The 25,564-nt window shown below is 47.9% G+C and overlaps 2 protein-coding genes across 2 annotated transcripts in view; one reads left to right on the plus strand and one right to left on the minus strand.

Annotated features, from left to right (window-relative positions):
* The window catches only part of PRKAA2 (protein kinase AMP-activated catalytic subunit alpha 2), a 330,475-nt gene that overhangs the window by 277,442 nt on the left and 27,469 nt on the right, over nt 1-25,564 (minus strand). The window lies entirely within an intron of this gene.
* On the plus strand, nt 943-25,491 carry FYB2 (FYN binding protein 2). Its single transcript, XM_066325423.1, has 20 exons — nt 943-1,006; nt 4,751-5,456; nt 6,362-6,556; nt 7,812-7,845; nt 10,377-10,465; nt 11,211-11,239; nt 12,429-12,460; nt 13,243-13,327; nt 13,629-13,782; nt 15,638-15,758; nt 15,843-15,886; nt 16,178-16,247; nt 18,135-18,218; nt 19,449-19,477; nt 20,117-20,177; nt 20,699-20,791; nt 22,264-22,348; nt 24,077-24,236; nt 24,355-24,388; nt 25,348-25,491. The coding sequence occupies exons 1-20, from the start codon at nt 998-1,000 to the stop codon at nt 25,355-25,357; spliced, it is 2,124 nt and encodes a 707-aa protein (XP_066181520.1). The 5' UTR covers nt 943-997; the 3' UTR covers nt 25,358-25,491.

Raw genomic sequence — 25,564 nt, forward strand, 5'->3', positions numbered from 1 at the left:
CAGGCTCTGTAAAAACATGGGCTCAGTGTTTGGACAGATACTCTCAGTCTGTTCTCCAGAAATACCCAGTGATAGGAGAAATCTTGTTTGCCCTAATTTAAGTGGCCTGTCCTTAGCACCCTGAGGAGCAGCTCTCCATGGAGAGGAGCTGCTTCACCAGGGAGTGTGTGTGAGCTGCAGCAGGGATGGCTGCCTTTGGATGGCCAGAGATGAAGGAAACCTTGGTTCCTCTGGGGAATGTCTGGTTTAATCACTCCGAGGTCTCTGGCATCGCTGTGGGATGGGTTGGCACAGGAGCGTGGCTGTCACCTATGGGGAGACCTAAATTTTGGGGTAAGGATTACTGCTGGACATCGTGGGGCTCCTCATCTCTCCTCAGTTTTGCTTGCCCCAGGTGTGAGAAGGGACCTGAGAACACACGGCGGGGATTGGAACTGGACAATCTTTACAGTCCTTTGTTCCCAAACCACTCCAAGATTCTACAAACTCCCGTGGATACGGACATCATATGGACACACAGGGTGCTGTGAGGGCTCCTATGCCGAGGGCAAGGGCCATTCTTTAAATTTTGGGGTAAGGATTACTGCTGGACATCGTGGGGCTCCTCATCTCTCCTCAGTTTTGCTTGCCCCAGGTGTGAGAAGGACCTGAGAACACACGGCGGGGATTGGAACTGGACAATCTTTACAGTCCTTTGTACTGGACTGTGCCAGACACCTCCGAGTGATTAAACCAGACATTGCCCAGAGGAGCCAAGTGTTTCTTTCATCTTTGGCCATCCAAAGGCAGCCATCCCTGCCGCAGCTCACACACACTCCGTGCTGAGCCCTGCCCAGGTGAGGTGTCCCCGCCCCGGGGGCAGAGCCAGCCTCAGCCCAGGTGTGTTCAGGGCTGGCTCCGCCTGGCGCGGCCCCGCACGGCCACCGCAGAGGGAGCAGCGCCGGGCACAGGGAACATGCTGGGCTGAGCCGCTGGAGCTGGCACGGAGCAGCGAGGGATGGACCCGGTAACTCCTGGGGGATCTGGCTCCTCTGCACCTGGGGAAGGATTGCTGCTTGGTTTTCTGCCGCTGGTTCATAGCTCGGGGGCTGTTCTCTCCGTGGAGTGCCGGGAGCGGTTTATCCCGGGAGTGAGGTGCTCCTGCTCTCTGTGTGTGCAGAACACACAGACACTGCTTTTCTGCCCCAAAACAGCGCCTGCTTTCTTCCCCTCTCGCTCTGACACGAGCTGCCTCTTAGTGTAACCAAAAGCAGAGTGGGGGTTTTTATTAATTGATTTCTTTGGGGAGAACAAGTTTTACAAATGTTTCTTTCTTTTGTCGGGTTAATGAGTGGAGGATATCTGCAGCCTGCCCGGGGTGCCTGGCTTGGCTCCAGCCAAGTCCCACGCCAGGGCAGAGGGCAGCGCAGATTAAACATTCACCCACCACAGCTCCCCTGGGAATCGAGATAAAGAATGGAGTAAACCAGAAAAATTCCAGGAGGGGAACAGGCAGTGCTTCCTCTCGGCTGTCCGGCGTGCCACGTCTTGGATGGGGTTTATCTTCCTGGGTTGATTCGTTTTAGAAAAGCAACTTCAGGAAACTAATGAGAATTAGTTCGATTTAGTTAATTGAGAAGAGAAGGTTTTGGGGTGACCTTACTGCAGCGTTTCAGTACCTGAAGGGGCTACAGGGGAGCTGGGAAGAGCCTCTCGACAAAGCCCTGGAATGACAGGATAAGGGACAATGGCTTCAAACTGAAAGAGGACAGGGTCACATCAGATATTAGGAATAAATTCTTCATTTAGAGTTGCGAGACCCTGGCACAGGTTGCCCAGAGAAGCTGGGGCTCCCCCATTCCTGGAAGTGTCCAAGACCAGGTTGGATGGAGCTATGAGCAACTTGGTCAGTGCCCCTGCTCACGGCAGGAGGTTGGAACAATTTCATCTTTAAAGTCCATTGCAATCCAAACCCTTCTGGGATTCTGTAATTCAGATTCCTTTTGGCTAGTCCAATCGATCAGCACAAACCTCCTGCTGGTGCTCCTTCTAAAAGGCACCCTTATCATAGGCTTAAGCTGAGCTTTATTCTGCTTAGACTGTTCCTGATGTTAGAAAAGCATTTTATTTATAGGGAGAAAATATGGAAAGTTTAGCTGCCCCTTGGCTCTGTAATGCTTCTGTCCCCTGACTCCTTAATGCTCACAGCTTTCCGGCCAGTGGAAGTTTGTTTCCTTTTTTTTCTCTCTTCCCCTTCTCTTCCTGCGTGGGCTTTTGCCAAATGTAGTATTATTCACAGTCAATTATTTGGCCAGATGTAGCTGTAACACACATTGTGAGCTTTTGGCAGGCCTTTAAATTTACGAGTGTATTCACCCTGCCTGTCAGCTGGTCTGGTTTTCAGGGGACCTGAGCCCTCCTTGGGCTCCTGGGACACTGGGACTCCACGTGTGTCCTGCCCAGCACTGTGTTTAGGCTGAGCATCTCCCTGAAGGTGCGTGGATGGAACAGGAGAGCTGCTTGGATGGGTTTGTGGTTTCAAACAGACCCAGCTCTGATGGGGAATCATCCCTGCAGAGACCGGGAGAACTCACTGCGCCTTGGAAGGACCTGGCAAAGCCCTGTGCAAGGAAACAGCATTTACAGGAGCTTTTTGGGGAGGGGTGGGTTGGCCAGCTGGGTGTGGGGGTGCAGGAGGTGGCCGTGGGGTGTAATTTAACCCCATCCACCCCAGCAGTTCTCTGCATTTGGCTGGGGCTGTACCTGTCCCTCCTTCCCATGAGCATCCCATCGGGCTGCGCTCTGGGGGGAACCACGTCCTGGTGAGGGGCACTGGGAGTGCGTTGAGCACAGACAATCTCCCTCTTAATTAGTCAAATCAGTTGTTTCAAGGCAAGAAGAATTGCAGTTTAAGGGTGGAAAAGGAAAGCTCGTAGCCATCCCACTTTAATTAAACTTAGTGCCAAGCTTGTGACCGTCACAGCCCATTTCTGCCACAGCCAGTGCCAGGGAGAGGCCTGACCAAAAACCCCATGCCTGCCTCGCCTGGGGCACACTGAGACAAGCAGGTATTTTTTTCCTTTCTCCTTTCTTTGTCTCCGAGGGTGCTGATGAGGAACTGCTTTCTCCAATAAAGAAAATCAGCCAGGGGAGGTAAACAGGGCTGAACTCTTCAACTGCTGCTGCAGCACATGCAGCGGCTCCCTGCAATTGCATCAGGGCACCTCACTGCTTTATTTCCTGTCTGGCATCACTAGAGGGATCGGGTGCATATGGGATTTTTTTTTTTTTTTTAATTTTTTTTTTCCAGAATCTGATTCATGCTCCGTGTGCCTTTGGAAGCTCCCATTCCCATGGCTCGCTGCTAGATTAGCCTGTCTGGGCAGCTCACGCTGCATCAGCCTGCTGACCACTAATATGAAATATAATTGGAGCAATTCAAACCTCTCCCCCAAGGGCTGCTTCTTTACATCATGTACTACCCTGTGAAAGTAATAAAGTCAGTGAAAGGGGTTATTCAAGAGAAATTGTCAGTGTTTAATAAATCGTGCAATTAAATGCAATAAAACCTCAGTATGCTATTCATCTGTTCTGTCTTAACACTTAAGGCTGGGGCTTTTTTCAGAATAACGAAGTTCTGTCCTAGATAATTTTTTCCAATTTCCTCATTAGACAGGTTCTCGTGAAGCCTTGCCCTGAACTGAGCTGCCAGAGCAGAGCACCTAATGTAATCATGGCATATAAAAAGTTATAGAGCAGTTCAAGGACTTAAGTAGCTCATAAATTTCTCTTCATATTTTCTCCCTAGTTCAGTTCAGGGCTGAATTTAAGCCATGGCACTGCAGGCAAAAAATGTGGTCCCTTTTCTCTGGCGTGGGATAGTGGGACACAGGGGAGTGAGGGACTGAAACAAAATGTTCTTCAAGTGCCCTTTTAAACTGCGCTGTCACTGATTTTCTCCTTTTCTTCAAAAACCTGGAGTCTGGTGACTGTGTGGGAGAGGAATTGAGTGTCATGGCCGGTATCCATCACCGCACTGGGAGATGTTCTTGGTGTCTCTGTGTGCCATGTGTTTGGGTTATGTGTGCTCTGCTTCCTGGAGTGGCATTAAAGGCAAGGAGGGAAGTATCCAAAGGGTGTTGGGGACCCTGAGCTGAACCAGCACCATGGAGGGAGAGCATTTTGTCCCAGGGGTCATTAGGACCAAGCAGCACCAAGGAGGATATTTAGTGCCTCTCTTCTCGTGGTGGAGTTTTCCCAGCGGAGGATGGAGACGAACTGGGCATGTCTGGAGAAGCACTGGCCTCTCCCCTGTTTGGTGCTTGTGTACTGAAAATAAAGTGCAGCTTTCATACCCAGCAGGTGCATAAACAGCATTGCAGCACCTCTGCCAGGAAAGCTCTAACATTCAGTTCAGTGTTTGCCAGATCGTCGTGAGGGAAATTCTCCAGCACTGGGTGACATTGAGGAGAAAGAGGCATTTCCCCTGGCCACACTGGTTCTGCTTGGTCTCCATGCTGTGGGCCTTCATTTCCCCCCTCTTTTCAGCTCTTTTGTCTTCACCAGAAGTGGTTTGGGAACCTTTGGAGATTTCTTTGAAAGAGCAAATTCTCCTCTGCTGCTTTTAAGCGTTCACGGGGATCGGCATATCCTTGGTGACCAATGTTGAGTGTGCAGCCTGTTTCTCTCTGAAAACAGGATGATTGCTTGAATTGCCCTTTGCCACCTCTGTGAGCGGCTGTCCTGTGCTCTTCTCTCTCCTTTCACCCAGGAAGGTGTGACTGACTTCCAAGCCCTCAGAGCAAAATTTCAGAATGACTCCGACTTGGCCAACAAGCTGCTGCAGAAACCTCCCACGGAGATCGGCCCCAAGCCTGGCTCTGCGGGGAGCACCACATCCAGCCCTCTGCCCTGGGCTAAGAGAGAGGTGAAAGTGTCCAAACCTGCCCATCCCACCTCCCAGGTCCCTGTGCTCACCCAGCACAAGCCCTTGGCGCTGCCTCAGGGTTGGACGGGGCACAACAAAGAGCACAAGGGCAGCGCCTCGGAGAAAGGGCTGAGCTCTCCCCAGAGCAGCCCAGAAAAGCCTCTGCTGTCCCGTGGCACTGACCAGCAAGGATCAAACCAAACAGCTCCAGAGGACCCTTCTCTCCAGGATTCTTTCCAGCACATCCTGCAGATCTGGGAAGAGACTTTATCCTGCAAGGAGGAAACCCACAAAAGAGTCCCAACCCCGCGAGCAGCAAACCCAGCTCCTGCTGCATCAGGCAGTGACAAGATGCCACCCTCTGGGAGCTCCCCTGTGCTGGACTGGCATTCCCAGAGGAAGGATACTCTGCATGGTGGTGGGATAACACCTCCTCAGGTTCCCAGAGCACACAGGAGATGTGATGGAGCACGTGCTGAAGGTGTGGTGGCATCTGAGCTCTGCCAGCTGGCTCATGGTGCACCAAGAGAGCCACCTCAGCCCCAGGAAGGTATGGTGGGGTGTGTTGTTAACACTGAATATAGAAATATAGCAGTCTATAGGGGATCTGGGAGTGCAGGATACAGCAGCAGGAGAGAAAAGCTCCTAAGGGTTGGGACCCTCACACAAGAGGCCAAACTGGCCCATTGTCATGCTCTGTTCCTGCTCGGGAGGTCTTGGAGATAAGAAATGGGTCTCAAACTGCTGCTCTGCTTGGGTAAGGGGAGGATTCCCCATTCCAACTTTTTTTTCAATGCTCACTCTAAGGAATTGTCCGCATTTTGAAGGTGAAAGCTGTGTACAGGAGACTATCTTAGCTGTGGTGTGCTTTGGCTGTCTGCAGTCTCAAGGTAAATGTGACTTCACACAGATGTGAAAGGCTTGGCTGGTCTGCAAATACAGTTTAATTCTAATTAAAAGAGCTTAAGCCTGAATCCACTCTTCCCACCCTCCCAGCTTTGCAAAAGGTCATATTTAAGATCTGAGAAGATATTTCTTAGAGAAACTGGTGCTGGGAAACTCAGAGGCTGTGAAGTTCCCCTTGCTGACGTGACAGGGCACTGAAAACCTGAAGTCTTTGTTTGCCCTGAAAACTCGCCTCACCTGGACTGAGCACTGCAAACAGCCACAGCCCTAAATCCTGTGTTATCAGCACAGAAAATTGGGCTGGTATTTTAGAATCCAGAGGAAGAGAGCTGTGGAGAGCTGAGACCCCAGCACGGCTCACGTGGTAAAAATCTGGAAAAATGGACATTTCCATTTGTTCTGGTGACAGACCTGCTGTGTGATGGGGACACTGAAACTGGGAGGAGGCAGAGCTGGTTAGAAATGTCAGCATAACAACTAATGATCCCACATGGATTTTTGCTTAAATCAGGGCTAATTGCTGCCTGTCCTTGTGCTTCTCTGGAGCAGAATCTGAACCTCCCTTCTGCCAGCCCGGAGCAGGAAAATGGTCTTACAGCCCTGGGAGAAAGTGGCCGAGGATTAAACCTCTCCTCTCAGCTGAATCCCCGGGTCCTGCCCCTGGGAAGCCTCCAAGACCCCCAAAGGTTGATCTCAGTGCTTTCCAAAGCACCATGCCTTTGGTCCACAGAGGAAATGAAACAAGTAAGAGATATTTAGTCTTTTTTTTTTTTTTTTCCTCCCAAGTCTGTTCTACAGAAAATGAATTAAAATGTGCCGTTTATTGACGTCTGTAAGGCCGCGATTTCCAGCGCGCAGAAATCAGGCTTTGTTACTTGTTTATAACTTCTTCCCCGAACATTAACAGGAGCCCAGCAGTTTCAGTGGGGCCGATTTTAGCTCTTAATGTGGAAAAGGGATCTGGTTTTCCAGGCTGGACCCCATCCCATGCTCAGAAACCCACTTCCCTCCCAACTGCAGCGTGCTGAGAGCAGTTTACAGCTGGCTGTAAAGCAGCAGCAGCTGCCTGTGAGCTGGGCTGATCTTTATCACTCCTCTCCAATGGGAAATGCCTTCATTCTGGAGCACACAACTGTGGGAAGGCACAATAAAATTGTTAGAAAATAGTCTGCTAATCCCAAGCCCCCCACACTCCTGGTTTAAATACAACAGAGGGCAACGTCGTTAAGGGTTTCCGACATCAAGACATGCAAAAGTTCAGTTTCCCATAATAAAACCGTATTGATGTTACATAATACGATATTCTGGACCACTTATTAAGCTGCTAAGTGGTGTTTCTTTATAGATACAGCCTTAATTACAGCCAGATCTTTAGGCACAACTTTTGATGAATTCAAAGGGAGCTGCTTTTGTTAAGAAGGGCTCTGCTAAAGTCTCTTTGGCTTTACAGTGCCAGGGCTTATTGGTGTGCCCTGGCTTTGATAAAAATGAGAGGGAAAGAGAGGTTTTCACTGAAAACCTTCTCTTTTTTTAGGCTACTCTTTTGTAGCCTACTTGGCTTTTCTAAGTGTATTAATGTATTAACATTAATATATTTATCTGGTGGGGGGGGAACTAGTTATACTTAGTTATACTTAGTTATACTTAGTTATACTTAATTATACTTAGTTATACTTACGTGCCATCATCTCCGTGCCCTCCCAGTATTATCCATCTCTAGAAAGCCTGAGGTTGTTGCCTGGAAATGTGAAATAATAATGACATAATAATGTAAAATAATGGAAATGTGAAATAATAATGGCATATTAATGTGAAATAATGGAAAAGTGAAATAATAATGGCATATTAACGGAGCCACGTCCCCAGTTTGTGCTGGCAGTGCTGTGTCACCCCTGCCTTTGTGTGCAGCCAGGAAGGACTGTCCCTGCCACCCCTCCATGTGCCCTGTGGGGCCGTGGGCTTGCCTTCCAGCACTAATCCTCTGTGTCTTTGTGTGCAGCTGCTGGAGAAGAGGATTACCTGAGCCCTGAAAGGTGAGCCTGGGGGGAGGCAAGGTGTGGCTCACAGCTGATGGGAAGTTCCCCATCCCATTTCCCGCTCAGCCTGGAGGGAATGTGCCACTCCTGGAGGCAGCAGCTTGCTCCAGGGGTTGTTCAAGGAAGTGGGAGTGTGCAAGGCCAAGCTGGATGGGATCCTGAGCAACCTGGTCTTGTGGAAGGTGTCCCTGCTCATGGGAAGAAGGAGGGTTTGGAACTGGATCATCTTTAAGGTTCCTTCCAACCCAAGCCTTTCCAGGATTCTGTGGTTGTGTGAACCTCCAGGGCAGACTCAAAGCTGGCTGGGGTGACCCTCTCCTAATGGAGAAAACGTCACCCTTCCTTCTCTTGTGGGCTCTTAAAGCTTCATGGAGAAGCTTATCCATGTGTCTTTAGTTGTGGTTCAGCTGGTGGGAAATAGAACATTGCCACTGCTTTAGTGGCACAGTCATCACTCCCCCGTGTGTTTTTCGCTTCCTGTTTGCTGTGTACTCAAGTTGTGTGTTTTTAGGAAAGAAATGCTTTTGAAAGCTGTTGCTGAAACAAAGCCCCAGCATCCCCAGCAGGCGTTGGGGGTTTCTTTGGCAGCAGCAAAGGAATTTGTTGTGTTCCTGCACGATTCTGTGATGCTGTGTTTGTGCAGCCACCAGAACGAGGGCACAGGAGGCACTGCCCTCCCTCACCATCCCAGCCCTTCAGCTGCCTCCACGTGCTGAAGTTGAGTGGTGGTCCAAAATCACTTGAATTTGTCTGAAACAGCTCAAAAAAAAAAAAATCTTGCAGGCACAATTCTTTTGTGTGCAGGGAGATCCTGACTTTTTCTGCTCTCCGACTTGTCATGGGTGGTTGTGCAGCCGCCTGGGTCTTGTACAACAAGGACAGCAAAAGTGGAGGAAAATATTCATACACATGTTTCGTTATAGTTGTGAAAAGGGAAAATGGAACAGCTGAACCACAACAAAGAGAGGGGAATTCTTAAAATACTTTCTGTGCCTAAACAACTCCTCCAGCTCTCCACAGCAACTTGTTCTTGACATCAGGAGGTGCTCCTGCCAGCGTGGGCTGGTGTTAACTTTTAACCTGTACTTGTCAGAAGAGAGCTGGTCAAAAAATCACCTCCTCCAAAGCTGTTCTGCACTGCAAGAAGCTGTTCTAGCAATGTAATGCAGCAGGATCAGCTGTCCTGCTCCAACACTTGTGATACGGTCTTTACAGTAGGTCACTCGTTAAATATTAACTGTCTGATAACAGGGGAAATTAATTAGGTAAATCTGGCATAAAGGCAAAATAACAGCAGTGTGGGACAGGAATTCCCCTCCTCGAAGCCTCACCTGGAATGAAGTCTGGTCTCTTAGAGGCCCTGGCAGAGTTTCTTGTGCTGAGTGTTGTTGAGCTGTGTTTGCCTGTGTGGGACCAGTGGGGCCAGCAGGGCAGTGTCCCCAGTGCTGGGGGGCTGCAGGGGACACCGAGGGGCAGCCCCTGCTCTCAGCACAGCCTCCTGCTTGGCTTTAGGGCTTGTTTCTTTCTCTGATTTCACTGCTGTCAAATTGCACCTTGAGTCTCTTGCTCTGGTTTGCCCTTAGTCCTTTCTCTGTCGGAGCTGGCTTGTGACAGCGGGGTGATTCCAGGAAAAAAAACAGACTCTCCCGGAGGTTTTCTACAGACTTGCAGTTAGGAGAGAGAAGTTCCTGCTAGGATCCTTCCTGGTGCTCTCTCCCCACCTTACCCTGTCCCTCACGCGTGTTACAAGCTGCGTCTTGTGGTTTTGGAGTTTCCTGGTGCATTCCTAAAATGCCAAAAACTGGGCGGAGGGGAAGACTGGTGGATTCACCAGGTAGTTCAGGGTTTCCCCCGCTGCATCTGCTCCCACACGACACTAATTTCTGGAGGAGGGAAGGAAAAAGGAGGATGGGGAGATGGGAACTGTGCTGGGGAGCCCAGCACTTGAGGCTGTGCGGAGCTGGGGCTGTGGTTCTTTCCCTCCTCCTGCGGCTGGCACGTGCCACTCAGTGTTGGCAGGGAGTGGGTGGCTTCATCAGAGGACCTTTAAATGTCCCCTCTGCTATCTCTGCTTTCCCTTTTGCTCCCTTCCATGAGCAGCCACGTGCCAAGCAGCGCAAGTGGGAATTGTTATCAAAGTACCCGAGTAGGTTTGAAAAGTGCTGCGCTCCGATTTCCTTGGGTTTTGGTTTCTGTTCTGTTTCTCCTTGAGGGATTGCTGTAGGCAGGAGACTCTAACCCTGGTAGGAAGTCTCCTGATGGGCTTTGAGCCCTCCAAATGGAGCCTGGCCTCCCAAAGGACAAGCAGTGGGAGCGTGGAGTCAGGGGGGAAGGTTCAGCTGAGCCCTGCGTCTGCCACAGGTCTCCTCTCCCTCCCAGGAATTCCTGATTTCACTTTGCTTTTCTCTAGGCTCACTATCAAAGCACTTGATTGCCTTGTCCTTAAGATGAATTTTTTTTTTTTTCATACTACTAAAAGGGACAGGAAAAAAAAAATAAAATCTTTTCTCTCTTTTTCATCTTCTCAGTGCTCAACTTGAAGAGCGGAATAATTATGAAGAAACCCCGATGTACCTGAATCAGTCTGGGGACACCACAACCTTGTGTGTCATTGAAGGTACATTGAAAGGCAGGACTGCGAGGTGAATGACGTGCTAGCTAGGGGGGAAAAAAAGCCTTCAAAATAGGAAATAATGCAGTTTCTTGTTGAGAAAAGTAGTTGAGAAAAGCAGCTGCACAGTGGTCTGGGAGAACAAGAACTGTCCTGTCCCTCTGTGCAGTGTGAGGACTCTGGGACAAATGACAAAAAATAGTAAAAAAAATGTGGGGGTAAAATGATGCTTATAGTAAAACTCAGTGGGGAATATCGTAAGACATTACCCATGCAGAGGAGAACAAAAGGAAGATAGCGAGGCAAACCTCAGCATCTTCTTGGGAACAGAAGGGCACAGAAGACTGCAAGACTTTTCCAGTCCATCAGTATTTTTCCCCAGTATAATTATCTCTATCAAAAGTGCTACTGCTCTGCTGTTACATTTTCCAGTGTTGCTTCTTTTGGGGGGGTTATTTCTGCCACGTGCACTGATTTTGTCTCCCAGTGGGAAAGGAGCCAAACAGCTCCTTTTGGGGGGGCTGCCACAGCCCCCTGGGATTCCACAGATCCCTCAAAACTGTGCCCAGTCAGGCTGGGTGCTGCAGCCCCCTGGATGTAAACCAGTATTCAAATAGCAGAGGGAAGGAGCTGAATGTCCGTGGTGAATGTGTGCCTGAGCATCCCAACCAAAGCTGAGTTTTGGACCTAAAAGTGCAGCGACTTTAACATGGACTAAAAATTAATATCTGTTCATAAATATCTTTCCTAGTACCTAAGGCAGAGCCTCAAAAACACAAGGTAAGTGTCTCGGAAACTTCCAATATCTGTATTTCTTACCTGCCAAGAATTTCTCTGTGTGTTGTCTGTGAAGTCTCTCAAAAAATAAATGAGAAATTGCAGAGGGGGCACAAAGCCTAATGAGATTCCCAAACATACCCGTGGGAAGTGTCAGTTCCCTTGACTTCCTCTGCAGAAATGTAAGGAAGTGATGACACCAACTGGGTGGATGTTGGTGGTGAGACCGAGTGTTAAGCACCAAACATCAAGAATGTGAATTTTTGCAGAGAAAAAAAAAAAAATACAAAAAACTCCACTGAAATGTTCTAGAATTTCCTACCAAGGAGGAGCTGGTGCTGGTAACCCCTCTGTGAAAATGTAAAAGCAAAATTGAGGCAGGCTGCTTGGCTTGGCAGCACACTTGGAGTTCTGGCTCACAAGTGAGGACAAGTGTGGTGGGCACAGCTGTAGGGGCTTTCATCCCCTGCTGCAGGGAGGTCTCTGCTGCAGATCACCCTTTTCACTTCTCCCTGGCTGCAGAGGGTGGCAGTTTCCCCTGGCAGGGGGATACCCTGCAGGGAAGGCAGGATCCTGCATGGCACAGGGCAGGAATTGCTGAAGCTGTTCCTAGAGGAGCCCAGCTTGGCTGAGCTCAGCTCATCACCTCGTGCCAGGAGATGTCCATGTCCTCCTGGCCATCAGCTCTGGCCCTGCTGAAACAGGGCATATTTTACTCTTTGTAAAACGTCAAACTCCACTTCTAAGCCCTGGCTTGCAGAGCCATCAAACTGCCTGGGAAATAGCACAGCTTTCCAAACGTATTTATCTCTCTGTGATTTGCAGAGAGGTTCTCTGGCTTGGCTGGAGTCTCATTTTATGGCAGGCTGGGAAATCTTTATTTAAATGTAAAAAACTTCCTCCTCCTCTGCAAGTTCTCCTTTCTGTAACAGCTTCCATGCTGACCAGTAGCTCCACTGGTCCAACCCCAGCACTGTTTTATTATCCCTGTATAGTTTGTCAGTGTGTGTATTCTCTGTCCTGCAAAGTAGATAAAATATCCTCAGTCTGATGACTATTCCAAACATAAAATACTTCTGGGCTTTCTAAAGAAATATTTCTTTAAATGCTAGTTGACAGTTGAGGCCTTGTATGAAAGCTTGACTGCTGAGAAAAGCACAGTGGCTGAAGGCTCTCCTCTTCTTTATTCTAGAAACAGAAGATTTTTCCCTTTGCCAAATCCAGGTAATTTCCTCTCTCTCAAACTTCTCCTAGCCCCGCAAATGATTTGGGTTAGGAATTGAATATTGTAGCACTCAGTAGATAGAAAGAAATTTCATATATTTCATGTGTGGACGATGCTTTTTTATGGCAGCACTCATGGTTTCTAAGATTCTTTTTATTCTAAAGCATATCTGGAAGGGAGACTGTGAAAATTTCTATTCCTACTGTCTATTCCTGCTGAAACCTGAGCAGTGTAACCAGGGAGAGTTATGAGGCTCTCAAACTGGAGCACCTGGTTCTAAGTCTGAGGCAAGGCAAGGTCCATCCTGAATTTCACCCTACAAGTGTCACACTTTGAGCTCCTTGTGGTGTGTTTATCATTACTGTCTCAAGGGTGGGGGTTTTTGCTAGTGGTGGAAGGGTTATGTGATAAAAAGGGATCACTTTTGTGGGAAATGTGGTGGTGTTGGGAAAGAAAGGTATGAAATCCTGCATCTTCCCTAAATCTCGGTACATTGTGTGGTCCAGGCGCCACCACAAATGGATCTATTTTGTCCTTTCCTGCTATGAGGAAATGATCATAATAATTTGTCTCTCTTCCCAGAGTGATTTGTAGTATCCCTGAGTGACCACTAAATCCTTTAGATTTGGATTTGCCCTTCCTTTTCTGGTGGTCATTTGGGCACCTCCCTCGTTCAGAGGGAAAAGGAGCTACTTATTTGGGCACTGTCATAAGGCAGTGTGTTTGTGACTTTGCAGAAGTGTCTATGTGCTGAGATCTCTCCCATTTCTGAACGTTTCAGCCCAGAAAAAGCTCTAACAGAGAATGAGAAAGAGGCAAAACCAAGTCATGAAAGAACGAAACTGGAAGAGAACGAAAATTTCAAGGTATTATATCCTTGAGGTTAATTTTAATAATCATTCATTTTAATAAACCTTCTCCTTCTGTCCTCCCACTCTTTGGGAAACAGTTGAAACTTGGGCCCTTAATCCCAAGGGGTTTCCACCTTCTCTTTTGCTTTTCATCACTCAGCTGCTTCAGCCTGAAAGGCGGATGGAGAAGGGTGTGAAACCGCTTTAAGCCCACAGATAATTTATACTCTTACGGATGCAGAGATGTATAACAGAAATATGCATCAGAAAGCTGTTCCTGAGGACTGCGCTGACCAAGCCAAACGTTTGATCCCAGACAGGTGGAAATGAGTACATGTGTCCCACCAGCCACGCCCAGGCAGATGGCAGAGGTGGGCTGGAGGTTCTGCAAGGGCAGCAGGATGTGACCAGCCCCCAAACTGCAACGTATCCAACCCCACCAGGGCTGGCAAAAGACAGAGCGGAGCACTGTGAGTATCTCATTGCACCACTGAGGGTTTCCTCATCTGCTGCAGATGAGGAAATGTAGCCCCAGCCCCATCTGCTGCCCAAATGTCTCTTCCATATGGGTAATAACGTTAAATTTGGATGCAACTCTCGAACCAATTCAGTTAAACCAGGGCAAAAGGTTGCATGAGCGTTTGCATTCTGGTCTGAATCATTTATTTTGGCTGTGCAAATAGCTTCCTAAGTTGGTTAACCATCTGCATAACTCCGGCCGAGGTGTTTGTTTTTCTAGCAGATTGCCCTTATCCGTGAGAGCTGAAATCCATCTCCTCTGCTCCTTATAATTCATGGAGTCTCAGGAAAGGGGCTGCCTAAGGCTTGGGGTGGAAATACACGTGAGCAGGATGAGAGCCTGAAGTCTCCCTCTGTCCCTCACTGAGGTGGATGATGGCTCCTTGCTCCATCCCCTCGTGGTGCCAGGCTGACTCTGGCCTCCTTCTCTCAGGATACTCTGAGGCAGAGACCAGAGGTGCTGACAGGCACCTCAACTGCACAGTTAAATCAAATCCCATCCCCTCTGTAAGCGCAGGTTTGCGACTTCAGCTGTAAATGTTCATGGGCTCACCATTCTGCAAAGGCTCCGCAAGTCACTGGTGTGATAAGGCAGCATTTCAAAGATGAAAGAGAGAAAAGTAGCTCTGTTGGGCTCTGTGGACAGACCAGGAGTGTGAAGGAGAAAGTGTAAATTGACTGTGACCGTGGTTATTTTTATTGATGTGGTTCTCAGGTATTTCTCCCTTTTTTTTTTTTTTTTTTTTTATTATTATTTTAAATCACCTCGTAATAATTTTCTGGTTTGGTTGGTGTCTGTTTCTGTAAAAGATCTTGCTGGTTTGCTTGACCTTCAAACAGCTGGAGGTAATTTCTGCTGGGATTTTTTTCCCAAAGTACTCCTGGTGAGCCTCCTGCTTCAACAGAGAGGCTGATTTGGAGAATTGTTTGGTCCACCTCTGCCTGCTTTTCTAATTCCCTGCATTTGGAGGTTTTGCAGAAGTTTTGGTCTTTAGCTGGACCATATTGAGGTGGTGCCTGTGTCCAGCAAGACCTACTACATGAATCAGAATGGTTTGGGTTGGAGAGACTTCAAAGTTCCTCTCCTTCCACCCCCTGCCATGGGCAGGGACATTTTGCACTATTCTAGCCCTAGTTCAAGTTGCTCCAATCCCTGCCCAGTCTGGCCTTGCACACTCCCCATTTTCATTTACAAACACTGTCTGCTTTTATTTGTGTGGCTGTATTTCTGCATCCTGCATTGCTCCAACCTTCTTAAGTCAATTTAAAGGTTTTAACATTGCCACTTAAGAGTTCTCCAGTAATAATCTGTTTCTAACCTTTTGAGGTGCAACTCCCGGGCTTGATTCCAGCCCTCAGTGAAATCCATCTCAGGGATGCTCATCCTCCTTGGGTCCTTTCCCAGGTGTTGATTTACAGGTGTGTTCCAAGGGACTGGTTCATTATTTGGATCTTAACATTTCCACCAACCACGCCAAGCTTTCCCTCCAATCACTTCTCTGGAAATCCAAGAATAATCTCTTGGATGCTTTTAGGTGAGGAAGATCTGGGTCAGAGCTGCCACAACTGAAAAAATCGACAGACATTTTAATTTTTTTAGACATAAAATATTTTTATGACTTTTGAAAGTTTTAAAGCTAACAGCTTTGAAAATTTTTCATTCTGTTTCTTGATGTATCTCAGAGCAGAGGGTTTCCTGGACTCCTGGAATGGAAAATACACCTGTAGGCTCTTACTTGTTGTCCTTTTCTCTGAGAGAAGTGCTTCAGAAAAGCGCCTAAAGCCAAGGTCCTTTCTCATTTCCAGGGCACAGTGTGGGTGTTGGTGCTCCACAGGCAGAGGGAGCAGCCTTGGGCCAAACCCCTTGGCAGTCTCTGCAGGCCCCAGAGGACATCTATGATGACATTGAGGAGCTGCAGGACAGACTGTGAGTGTGGACCTTGCAGTGCCTGTGTCTGTGAAATGCCATTTAAAATCTCTCCTGCAGCAATGTCACACTTGTGTCTTCCAGCGGCCATGGCTCAGATGCCTCAAGCTCCTTCACTTCAGACAGCAGTAAGTGTGGAAAGCACAAACAGAAGCTGCTTTTACTCTGGGCTGGTCCCTGGGAGATGCTGGGAATGGTTTTGTTTCACTTTCAGCATCTACAGTGTTTTCTTCTGTCCGGGTTGCTTTGAATTCCCATTAAAACCAGTGGGGAGTTGTGTCCATGTCTAGAGTTCATTTGAGCAGCCCTGAAGCCTCTGTAAGAGTAAAATGTAAAAGGCCTGGGCGCAGTTTGTCCTGCAAACGTCACCTTATTGCCACCGAACAGGGCTTGTCTTAATGGCATGTCTTGGTTTTAAGTTTCAGGAAACAGCAACGAGGAGATATATGAAGATGTTGAGATTGGGAGTGATAACTCAGCAAAACCAGAGTAAGTTGCAATTCCTTAGCCTGCATTTTGAAACTCTGACCATTCAGCCTTTCAGTCATGCCTACCTCACATGACAGGCACTGGCTGGAAGCCTTTTATTATTTTAACCTGACCCAACTGCAGAAAAGTTGTTGTGTGGGTGGGTGTCTTCCCTTCTTCCTCCCTCTTTCCCCTTTGGCTAACACCTTTGGCTAAAAAGCCGTTACCAAAATTAAATCCCAAAGCAGTGAGAGGGATTTCTCTTCCTATAAAAAGGAAAAAAACCCTCCATCCTTTGGAAGTACTGCCCCCCCAGACCTCTTCCTGCATCGAGCACAGAGGACAGTGTCACCTGCCTTCCCCTGATGAAGTGTTGCCCAGCTGTAGCTGAGAACTGGCACCTTTCTTGTGCCTGCCAAAAGCGGTGACGCTCGAGGGACAAATTGTCCCCGTAAAAACAGGACAAAATGCTCACGTTGGAGACCACAGAAGGAGGAGAACCTGATGTGCTGTAACTAACTTGCAACCTGCTCTTTTCTGTGTAGCCCCTCAGGATATTTGCTTCCAGGGGGTGTGTTATAAAACCAATGAGTTTTGCAGCCTCGGGTTTGTGCGCTGCCGGCGCCTCCCGAACGGATTAAGAGGTGTAACGTGAAGTGTAGTTGTGTTTTGTGGGGTTCCCTACCCTCGTGCAGTAAAAAGTTGCCTTTGTAAGGAACAGAGACAGCCTTTGGGGAAGGCTGTGTGGCACACAATTGCTTGGAGTGTGGCTCTCTCCTGAGGAGCAGCGTGGGAGGAGTAACAAGGTGTTGCTGTGCTTCTGCTTTTCCCTTACGGATGGGAGCCTTGCACTGGCAAACTGCATCTGGATCCCAGCCCAGCTTCCATGTGGATGTAGAGCCTCTGTGTGTGACAGAGAAGGAGGAAAAAGGGGGAAGCTGAACCCCTGGAGGTGACAGGGGATGGTTATTAAAAGAAGGAAGTGTAATTTCTTTGCAAGTTGTCCGTGGGGGTTGCGTGGTGGGGTTCACCAGCTTCTCCATCCAGAGGGAAGCGCATTTCCAGATGGATCGTGCACATCCCCACCCTTTGGGAGGCAAAAGGTGCCTCTTCTTCTTCTCTTCTTCTTCTTCTTCTTCTCCCCTCTGCACATGGGTGCGGAAATTAAACCCTCTTGCTGACTCACAAAGGGAGCAGTGCATCTTGCTGGGGCTGCAAAGGCATTTCAAGACCTTTTGGGACCAAATTCACAGGTCCCAGAGGTCAGGCTCTTAATCCCCAAACCAGCCTTTCTGTGATCTCTCTATTGATCCCACGTGCAGGATGAAGTGTGCTGAGACACATAAAGGGTTTTTAATGGTCCTTGTGCAGGGGTAATGACCCCCAGGGGAGGATCTCGGTTGCTTGCAGACACTTCACAAGAAAATTGCTGTGTAGATTTGCAACCCTTTGTAAAACCTCAGAGAGAAGTGTGTGCCATGGGCTGTCCTCCCCAAGGACACACAGAGTAGAAATGTGTGATGGAGGGTGGCTCAGAAGGTGCCCCTGATGTCTCCTTTAATGGTCACTGCAATGCTTCTGGGTAACGCTGCCCTTTCCTCAGGAATTTTCACTCCAGAAAAACCTGGATCACCCTCTAGTTGTTGGGTCAGAGGAGAACAATTTCAATTAACACAGAAAAGTTTAAAGATAGTCAAAGATATTATCTTGGGCTTAATAATTAAGCACCTTTTGCTGCGCTGGTGCTTATCCCAGTGAGTCATCCATAAGATGCTGTTAACACTTAAATCCTTCTTCTGAGCTGAGGTCTGGGGTCTGCTCCCCTTCCTTTCCCTGCCTCAGGATCTCTGGGGCTGCTTCTGCACCTTGTGTCTCTTTTAATTTAAAACCTGTTTCTCTTTTGGACAGAACAGAAAAACAAAAGAGATTTGGAAACCTGTTTAAGATAGAAAAGTTGAAGCTGAACAATTTCAGGCTCAAGGACAACCTAAGGTAAGAAAATGTTGGTGGTCCCACCCCTTCCCCCTTCAAACCTGAGCATTCCTCCTGGAAATTATTTGAGAGCGGGAGATCTAGGAGTAAGGAATACAGCTTTTGTGGGGAAACTTGGGCCAAAAGTGCTTCTATCGACTCACTAGGAGCTACTATGGCAGCTGTGGCCAATGGTCCATCTGTGCAGCCTCTGCAGAATCTCTGGCACCAGGAATCTCCAGGAGCTGGTCCTACAACAGTTTCCAGGTTTTCATAGATTTTCTACTGCCTTTGGTACCTTTCTGATACCTCAGCACGACACAAGGTGCACAAGGGAATGTAAAAAAGGTGTTACCTGCTGCCTTGACCCGTGAGCCAGGATCAGCCTTGCTGATGTGAAGGTTTATTCCAATTCCAAGTTCCATTCAGAGCCAAGCTGGCAAGAGCATCTGCTGAAGAGGTTTAACAGTGAGTTTTCATTCTAACAGGGTAGAGAATAACTTCCTACAGTGCCTTTTTGGGTACTCTAATATTCAAAACCACCAGAAAGTTTCCAGGGAAATTTCCTTTTCCTCAAGCATTCAGGACCTGTCCTCCACTGCTGCCAGTGAGGGCCTCACCCCGTGCACGGTGCCTGAACTCCAGCAAAATGCTGCCTTTTCTCATTTCTTTGGAAATTCCAGGTTAAACCTTTCCTCTTTTATGTCAGGAAGGGTTTGTTTTCCTTACAAACCTTTTTCACACAAAATGCCCTGCAGTGGCTCCTTCAAATATAAATATCCTTCTAGGGAAAGACTCACCAGGCTTCGTGCCATTCTCCTGTCTCAAAGAACCCTTAAATCTCCTGAAATCATCTTAGATATCTACAGACATTGTCGCCTTTGAATTCTTGGACAACCCCTGATGTTTGCAGACTTATAGGAAGGAATTACTACTGACTAAAAATTCCAACTGTCCAGCAACCCCCTTGCTGTTGGGAAGGGCAGCAGGAGTTTGGGCTGTTCTTTGGATGCAGTGTGGATCTTTCCTGCTTGATGAACACATGGCTGTTGTTGCTGTCAGGATGGAAATGCTTATTTATCAAGGGATATCATTTTGGGAAATGCTGTTGATGCCACGGAGGCCACACACCTCAACCTGTCTCTGTCACTTGAGCAGCATCACTGACAGCTTTTTGGGGCTCCTCATGGAGTTTTTTTGGGCATTGCTGATGTGCAGATTTGTTCCTAAAAGCCTTTTTTCTATCCACAGACTGGTTTCCATTTCAGTTCCGAATTTAGGTAAGCACATACCTGACTCCTGGGGGTTTGTGTGTGTTCTGAGAGGCAAATGTTTTGTACAATCAGTTGGGTGCACTGTGGCTTTCTGAAAATCATGTATTGTGGCAGCAGGGGCTTGGAGGACTTGATAGGGATTTGTGTTTCATTTGAGGGTGGGGGTTTTGCTCGTTTTTGGGTGGTTTATCTTTAAAGAAGAGCATTCCTCCTGGAGATATCCAGAAAGGTAACGTGTGAAACAATCCATGCAGGACCACTGCTCCCAGGCTGGCAGTGTGAGCCCAGGGCGCTGCAGCAGCTCAGTGTAAAACTCTTCATTCCTGCCTGCTGGAGGGTCAAGTTCATCCTTTACATAAATGGGGTGGATACAACCTCAGCCTTGAGGAGGTGCTGGAATGAACACACCCAAATCCTTGTGCTGGGACCCCTGCCTGTGCTGGCTGCAGTGCAAAGCATCACTCATTGTGCTGGACCTTTGCTGGCTGTTTGGGAGCCCCGGGGGGAATTTTTTTGCATTTCCTTGGCCCCTTTGGGTTGGCTGATGAGCAGCAGCCTAAATTCTCCTCTGTCATGGATTATTTGGAGTGCCAGGCTCAGAGTGGTGTCTCCTAATCGTTTTCTGTCCTGCATTTTGACTGACAGCGGCTGTCTCCCAGGAGGACAACGTGTATGATGATGTCGAGGTGGGGCAGAGAGACACCAGGTGAGGAGTGTGCCCTGTCCTGGGGTTGTCCTCAACCCAAGGAGATTTCCCTCCTGGCACAGACCTGTGCCTGTGCTGTGCTTGAGGACTATGAGCTGGTTGGGATTCAGTCCTCTGGAGACAGTCCAGGTGCCCTCCCTGTGTGTGTTTAATTTGGCAGGATATTTCCTCGCTGTTACCCAGTTAGTGCCAGAGACGTGAACAGGAGAGAGCAGCTCCCTGAAACACATGAAAAATCAGACCTTTTTCCTAAGGAAGGAAAACTCCATCTCCCAGATCCGACCATCAGCCCAGTCCTGGCAGGCTCCTTGTCAGAAAAAAAATTGCTTTTAATGGGAACAGCGTGTCCTGGTGTGTTGCTGCCAGATGACTGCGGTGGCCGCGCGTGCTGGTGTAAATCACTGCACGTGTTTGCATTTCAGGGCAGGCTGTGGAGGGAAAAGGGAGGAAAATCACAGGCCTGGGGAGGGGACACGATCTGCTGGGAAAAACCTGAATTCCTGCATGTCTGTTGCCCTCAGAGGGAAGGATGAGAAGTACAGGGTCCGGATGCCAAAACTTCGGATGGCGAAGGAGTACAAGGACAAAAGGAAAAGCATCGACGACTTGGAAAGGTCTTTATTCCCATTCCGTGTTCCCTTTTTGTCTGACCTTGTACACATCTCTGAGTGACTTCAGGAGCAGTTGATACTCCAGGGCCCTTTCCCTTTGAACCCAGATTTCAGGAATCTTTGCAGAAAATACCTCAGGAGTGAAACAAAACTCTTGTATCTGAACTGAGAGCAAGGGGGGATACCCAGAGGTCTTAGCCTGAAGTCCTGTCATGACTTTCCACTGAGCTGAGACAAAAAGTTGTTACTTGCTGCATATTTGGCTCCTTTTTACTATTTTAGTAGGTTTAGATTCGATTTTAGGAAGGAATTCCTGGCTGTGAGGATGGGGAGGCCCAACACAGGTTGCCCAGAGAAGCTGTGGCTGTCCCTGGATCCCTGGAGGTGCAAAAGCCTTTCTTTTTAAAGTACCAATTATTTGGTCTGATTGCATTGACTCTTGCTTTCTCATGGAAGTAGGAGATTTCTTTTCCCTTTTTAGATCACAAAAACATGCACCACAACAACCCTTTTCATGACCTAATACCTGGGACTTCGAATGTAAACCAGAGACCCATTTTTCAGGTTCTCACCACGGAGATCCTGTGTGGGGCTGCTCACACACCACTGGTTGTGCTGTGCAAAGCCACAGGTACACCTTTACAGACCATCAAGGAGTCCATGCAATTTCTACTTTCCCTTAGAGATCACAGATCCTGCCCAAGGAGGAGTCTCTTCTCAGCTTAAAAGTCCCCAATTCCAGCTCTTGATTCCCTTCTTCCTAAATTTTAAGCACATCAAAATGAGCCAAGGATGAATAATTTATTACAAATTGGTGGGAGATTTTTTTTTTGTTTGGTGTTTGCTTCCTGTCTTAGTGTTAAAATGGATGCCACAGCTGTAATTTTGTGTATCAGAAAGAGTGGCATCCCATATGCAGGGAATGCCCCACTCCCTTTAAGTGGGTTATAAGAACTTGTTTTCCACTTTGCAGCGCCATATAAATGTCTGCTTGAGAGATTTTCTCCTCCATGTGCTAAAAAACCCAAAGAACATCTGGAGAGCTGTGTCAAGCCCCACTTCCATAAATGACTCAGGATGAGAGTTATCTGGGGACCCTTTATTTCTGAGTATAAATAAAACCAGAAGGAGACAAACTGCTGGGGGAAAAGTGAGTTGTTGACTTCCATAAAAATGGGGCTGATTCGAAACACTCAACGGAGAGTTTATTTGTTCCCACGCTGCTTACAGACCAAAAAAAAAATTATCACAAATGGAGATACAAAATGGCTCAAGTTGTGCCTCACTAACAAATTTGAGTTGTCTATTCACCCTTTTCTGAGAAACAGGGATGTGAACAGTGTGTTCTGCTATTCCAAGTGTTCCTTGCAGGCAAGGCTGGAATTAGGCTCTGGGTTGCTATTCCAGATGTGCCAGGGATTATTTTAATGGAGCTCAGAAGTGAATTATGTGTGTGTGTGTCTCTCTTGTTGCAGAAATATCTTCAAATTTAAGAAGAGCAGTGAAGAAAAGAGCAAGAAGATGGACAAAGAAGAGAAGCTCTTTAGAGAGACATTCATGGTGTGTGTCTTTCTGGCTGTGTCAGGGGAGGAAAGCAGCTCTGTGGCTTGTTTAAAATCAAATATTGTTGATCCTCAGCTATGCTGGGAAAGTTGTCCCCTGAGCTGCTGCCTTCTCACCTCATCTGGGGTTTCCAGAGGAGAAAAGCAGCCCCATGGTTTGCTTAAAAGCTGCCCGGTGGAACCTTCTTGGTCCTCAGCTCTGCTGGGAAAGTTGTCCTGATGCCTTAGGATTTACCTTTTATATTTTTCAAATCCTGTACTGAGTTACTGTGTAACTCTAAATTCCATACAGAGTGTTAGTTACTGTCTTCACATTTTGGTCAGACAAAACAACCCCTCTAGACCTGATATTCAAGGACACCTCACTGCCTCAGGCCCTGAAAATATAAATAAAAGTGAGTTGAGGGGGAGCAAACTGAGGGAATATGATTCCATTAGCTGAAGCTGTAATTGGAGGATTAACCCCTGATATGTAAATAGGCCAAACTTAAAATTGTCTGAAAAACTTGTGACCACTGTCCAGCTTGGGTGGTAGCCTCTGGGAGGGTTCTGACTGCCCAAGGTGTGCCTACTGAAGTCCTGCAATAAACACCCACTTTTATTCTCTTAAATTTGTCTACCCGCCCGTGGTTTTAGGAAGCCACTTCAAGGCATCAGTCTCACTCACCTATTGCCTTCTCCCCTAATCTGGATCTTTATCAGGGGCCTTGCTGGGCTTTTTCTCCCCAAAGCCTCACAACCACAAGGAAGGACGTTGAGATGCTCAAATGAGTCCAGAGAAGGCAGCAAGGCTGGTGAGGGGCTTGGAACACAAACCTTGTGAGGAACAACTGAGGGAGCTGGGGATGTTCAGCCTGGAGAAAAGGAGGTTCAGGGGTGACCTTATCACTCTCTACAACTCCCTGAAAGGTGGTTGTAGCCAGGTGGGGTTGGTCTCTTTCTTCTGAGAGGACACAGTTTTTAGCCGCACCAAGGGAAATACAGGTTGGATGTTAGCAAAAAGGTTTTTATGGAAGAGGTGATAAAGTACTGGAATGGTCTGCCCAGGTAGGTGGTGGAGTCACCATCCTGGATGATGCCTTGGGATGGCTGACCTGAAACAGAGACTAGGTAGAGCTGGAGAATAAAGTAGATATTTATTGAAAGGCCTTTAGGGTACACCTTGGGCAGGACAAGAGCCTGACCAGGGCTACACCCAAGGTGTAGAATGGTCACAAAATGGTTCATGAGGTCTTACATTTTTATAAGTTTTGGTCCATTTGCATATTGGGGTTTAATCGTCCAATTCCAGCTTCAGGTTGTGAGGTCTCATCCTTCTTGTTTCTCTCTTCAGCCCACCGTTGTTTGTGCTTTTGAGCTTGAAAGTTGTCCTTGGTCTTCAGCAGGAAAAGGATTTATTTTGTCTCCCTACTCTGTGAAGGGAGCTGACTGACACTGAATGTGAGGCTCAGAACTGCACCCCTGGGCAGCACAGAATGTGAAAACCATGAAAGTTAAAACTTAAAGCATCAGGATGTGTTCAAAACAAGACTGGATGTGGCAGTAGGTGCCATGGTCTAGTTGAGGTGCTAGGGCATGGGTGGCACTCGATGATCTTGGAGGTCTCTTCCAACCCGGTGATTCTGCGATAACCCATCCTGAAATCTGTTCTCTCCCTCCCTCCCCGCCGCCCTTGCTCCGTGGCACACCCACACAGACTAACTGCTGGCTCCCCCCTGTCCTGCAGTACGACAAGGAGATCCGTGTGCTGGCCACGGCCAGCGCCCAGCGCTCGGTGCCCAGCCGGCGGCGCGCCGACCTCCCGCTCACAGCTGGGGAACAGCTGGATGTCATCGACACGGCCACGCAGGGCCACGCCGTCATCTGCCGCAACGCCCGGGGCAGATGTGAGTCTGCAGCCCAGCCCTGGGTGGCAAATCCCCTCCCAAACCACGGCACACACCCTTGGCGCTCAGCCACGTTCGCTCAGAGTTTAATTCTGTCCCTCTTTCCCTCTTCCCTCAGATGGGTACGTTCTGGTGGAGCACTTGAACTTCAGGTAAACTGGGATTTTTGTGTTTATTGTGATGTGTGTTTTTCCTCTCTTTCCTGTGTGGAGATAGCTTCAACCTACTGCTGCTTAAAACTTCCAAAGGCAGGGGGTGATACGGTTTAACACGTGGCCAGAGTGTTATGAGCCAGGCGTAAATGTTTCAATCTCTGAGGGTCCAGCCCTTGCAGATGGGCTTAAAATAATTTAGGGAGGCTGCTCTTCAGAGGGGTTTTGTAAAGTCAAATGTTTAATGAGTGAAAAATAACAAACGTTGCAGAAAACAAAAAGAAAAGCCGCGCACAGATGTCTGAGAAAACCTCTGACATGCTGCTAGAAACCCTCCAAAAAGCCCCTTCGTTCCTTTGTGCTCCTTCCTAAATACTGAATGTTTTAGGGGGCACAGTTTGGCTTGCTGCCAACAGGGAGAGGTGCAGGATTTGAAGGACAGTGACAAGGTCCAACAGGCTCTTGTCGCTTGGCCCTGAGAAGGGCAATGACAATGGACAATGAGAAGGGCGCACAACTTTCTAGTTAAACTTCCTAAAATGTCTAAAGGTAAACTGAAACTCTTTTCTTATCCAGAGATGCTTACTCGGGGGTGGGGGATGCTTTACTACAAGGGGGAGTTCATGAGAACAGCCAATATTAAATATTAAATAAGTATTTCCAGTCTTGCTCTGCTGCTGGACGAGTTTCCAAGTCTAACTGCAGCTAAAAAAAGCCCTGTCCAGTCATGACTCGTGTAAATTGGAGATCCCTGACTTGCCTTCAGATGTGCCACATTAATCCACATCCGCTGCAAACATGGGCCACTCGGTGTGCCTTGCCAAAACACACCCTTAAACTCCCTGCTGCAGCATTTCCTTGCATGCTCATGCATAATTCATAGAAATGAGCCTCCTCTTACCCAGGTGGCCCTTGCTGGGAAAATTTCTATTTTTTTTTTTTTTTCCTCTTTGAGACAGACCGTACTAACTGCCCTGAGAGCTGCTCTCCCCTGGAGCATCCCTGAAGGTCTCTTTTGTGCTTCCTGCATCCGTGACAGCCCACGTTGGTCAGCTGTGGAGTGGTGATGGGAATGTAAATAAAGCTGGAGGTTTTTTGCACTGTTTAATGTGCAAGAGATGTTTCCTTTTTTAAAAAAAAATATTTATTTTTTTATTTTATTTTTTTCTTTTTCCT

This window comes from Sylvia atricapilla, chromosome 9 (genome assembly GCF_009819655.1).
Source record: "Sylvia atricapilla isolate bSylAtr1 chromosome 9, bSylAtr1.pri, whole genome shotgun sequence".
NCBI lineage: Eukaryota > Metazoa > Chordata > Aves > Passeriformes > Sylviidae > Sylvia > Sylvia atricapilla.

Excerpts from the sequence above, each read along its gene's own strand:
- FYB2 (XM_066325423.1), top strand. Across the intron at positions 18,219-19,448 it reads AGGCTCAAGGACAACCTAAG|ACTGGTTTCCATTTCAGTTC; the intron begins GTAAGAAAATGT and ends TTCTATCCACAG. Across the intron at positions 24,237-24,354 it reads CCGCAACGCCCGGGGCAGAT|ATGGGTACGTTCTGGTGGAG; the intron begins GTGAGTCTGCAG and ends CTCTTCCCTCAG.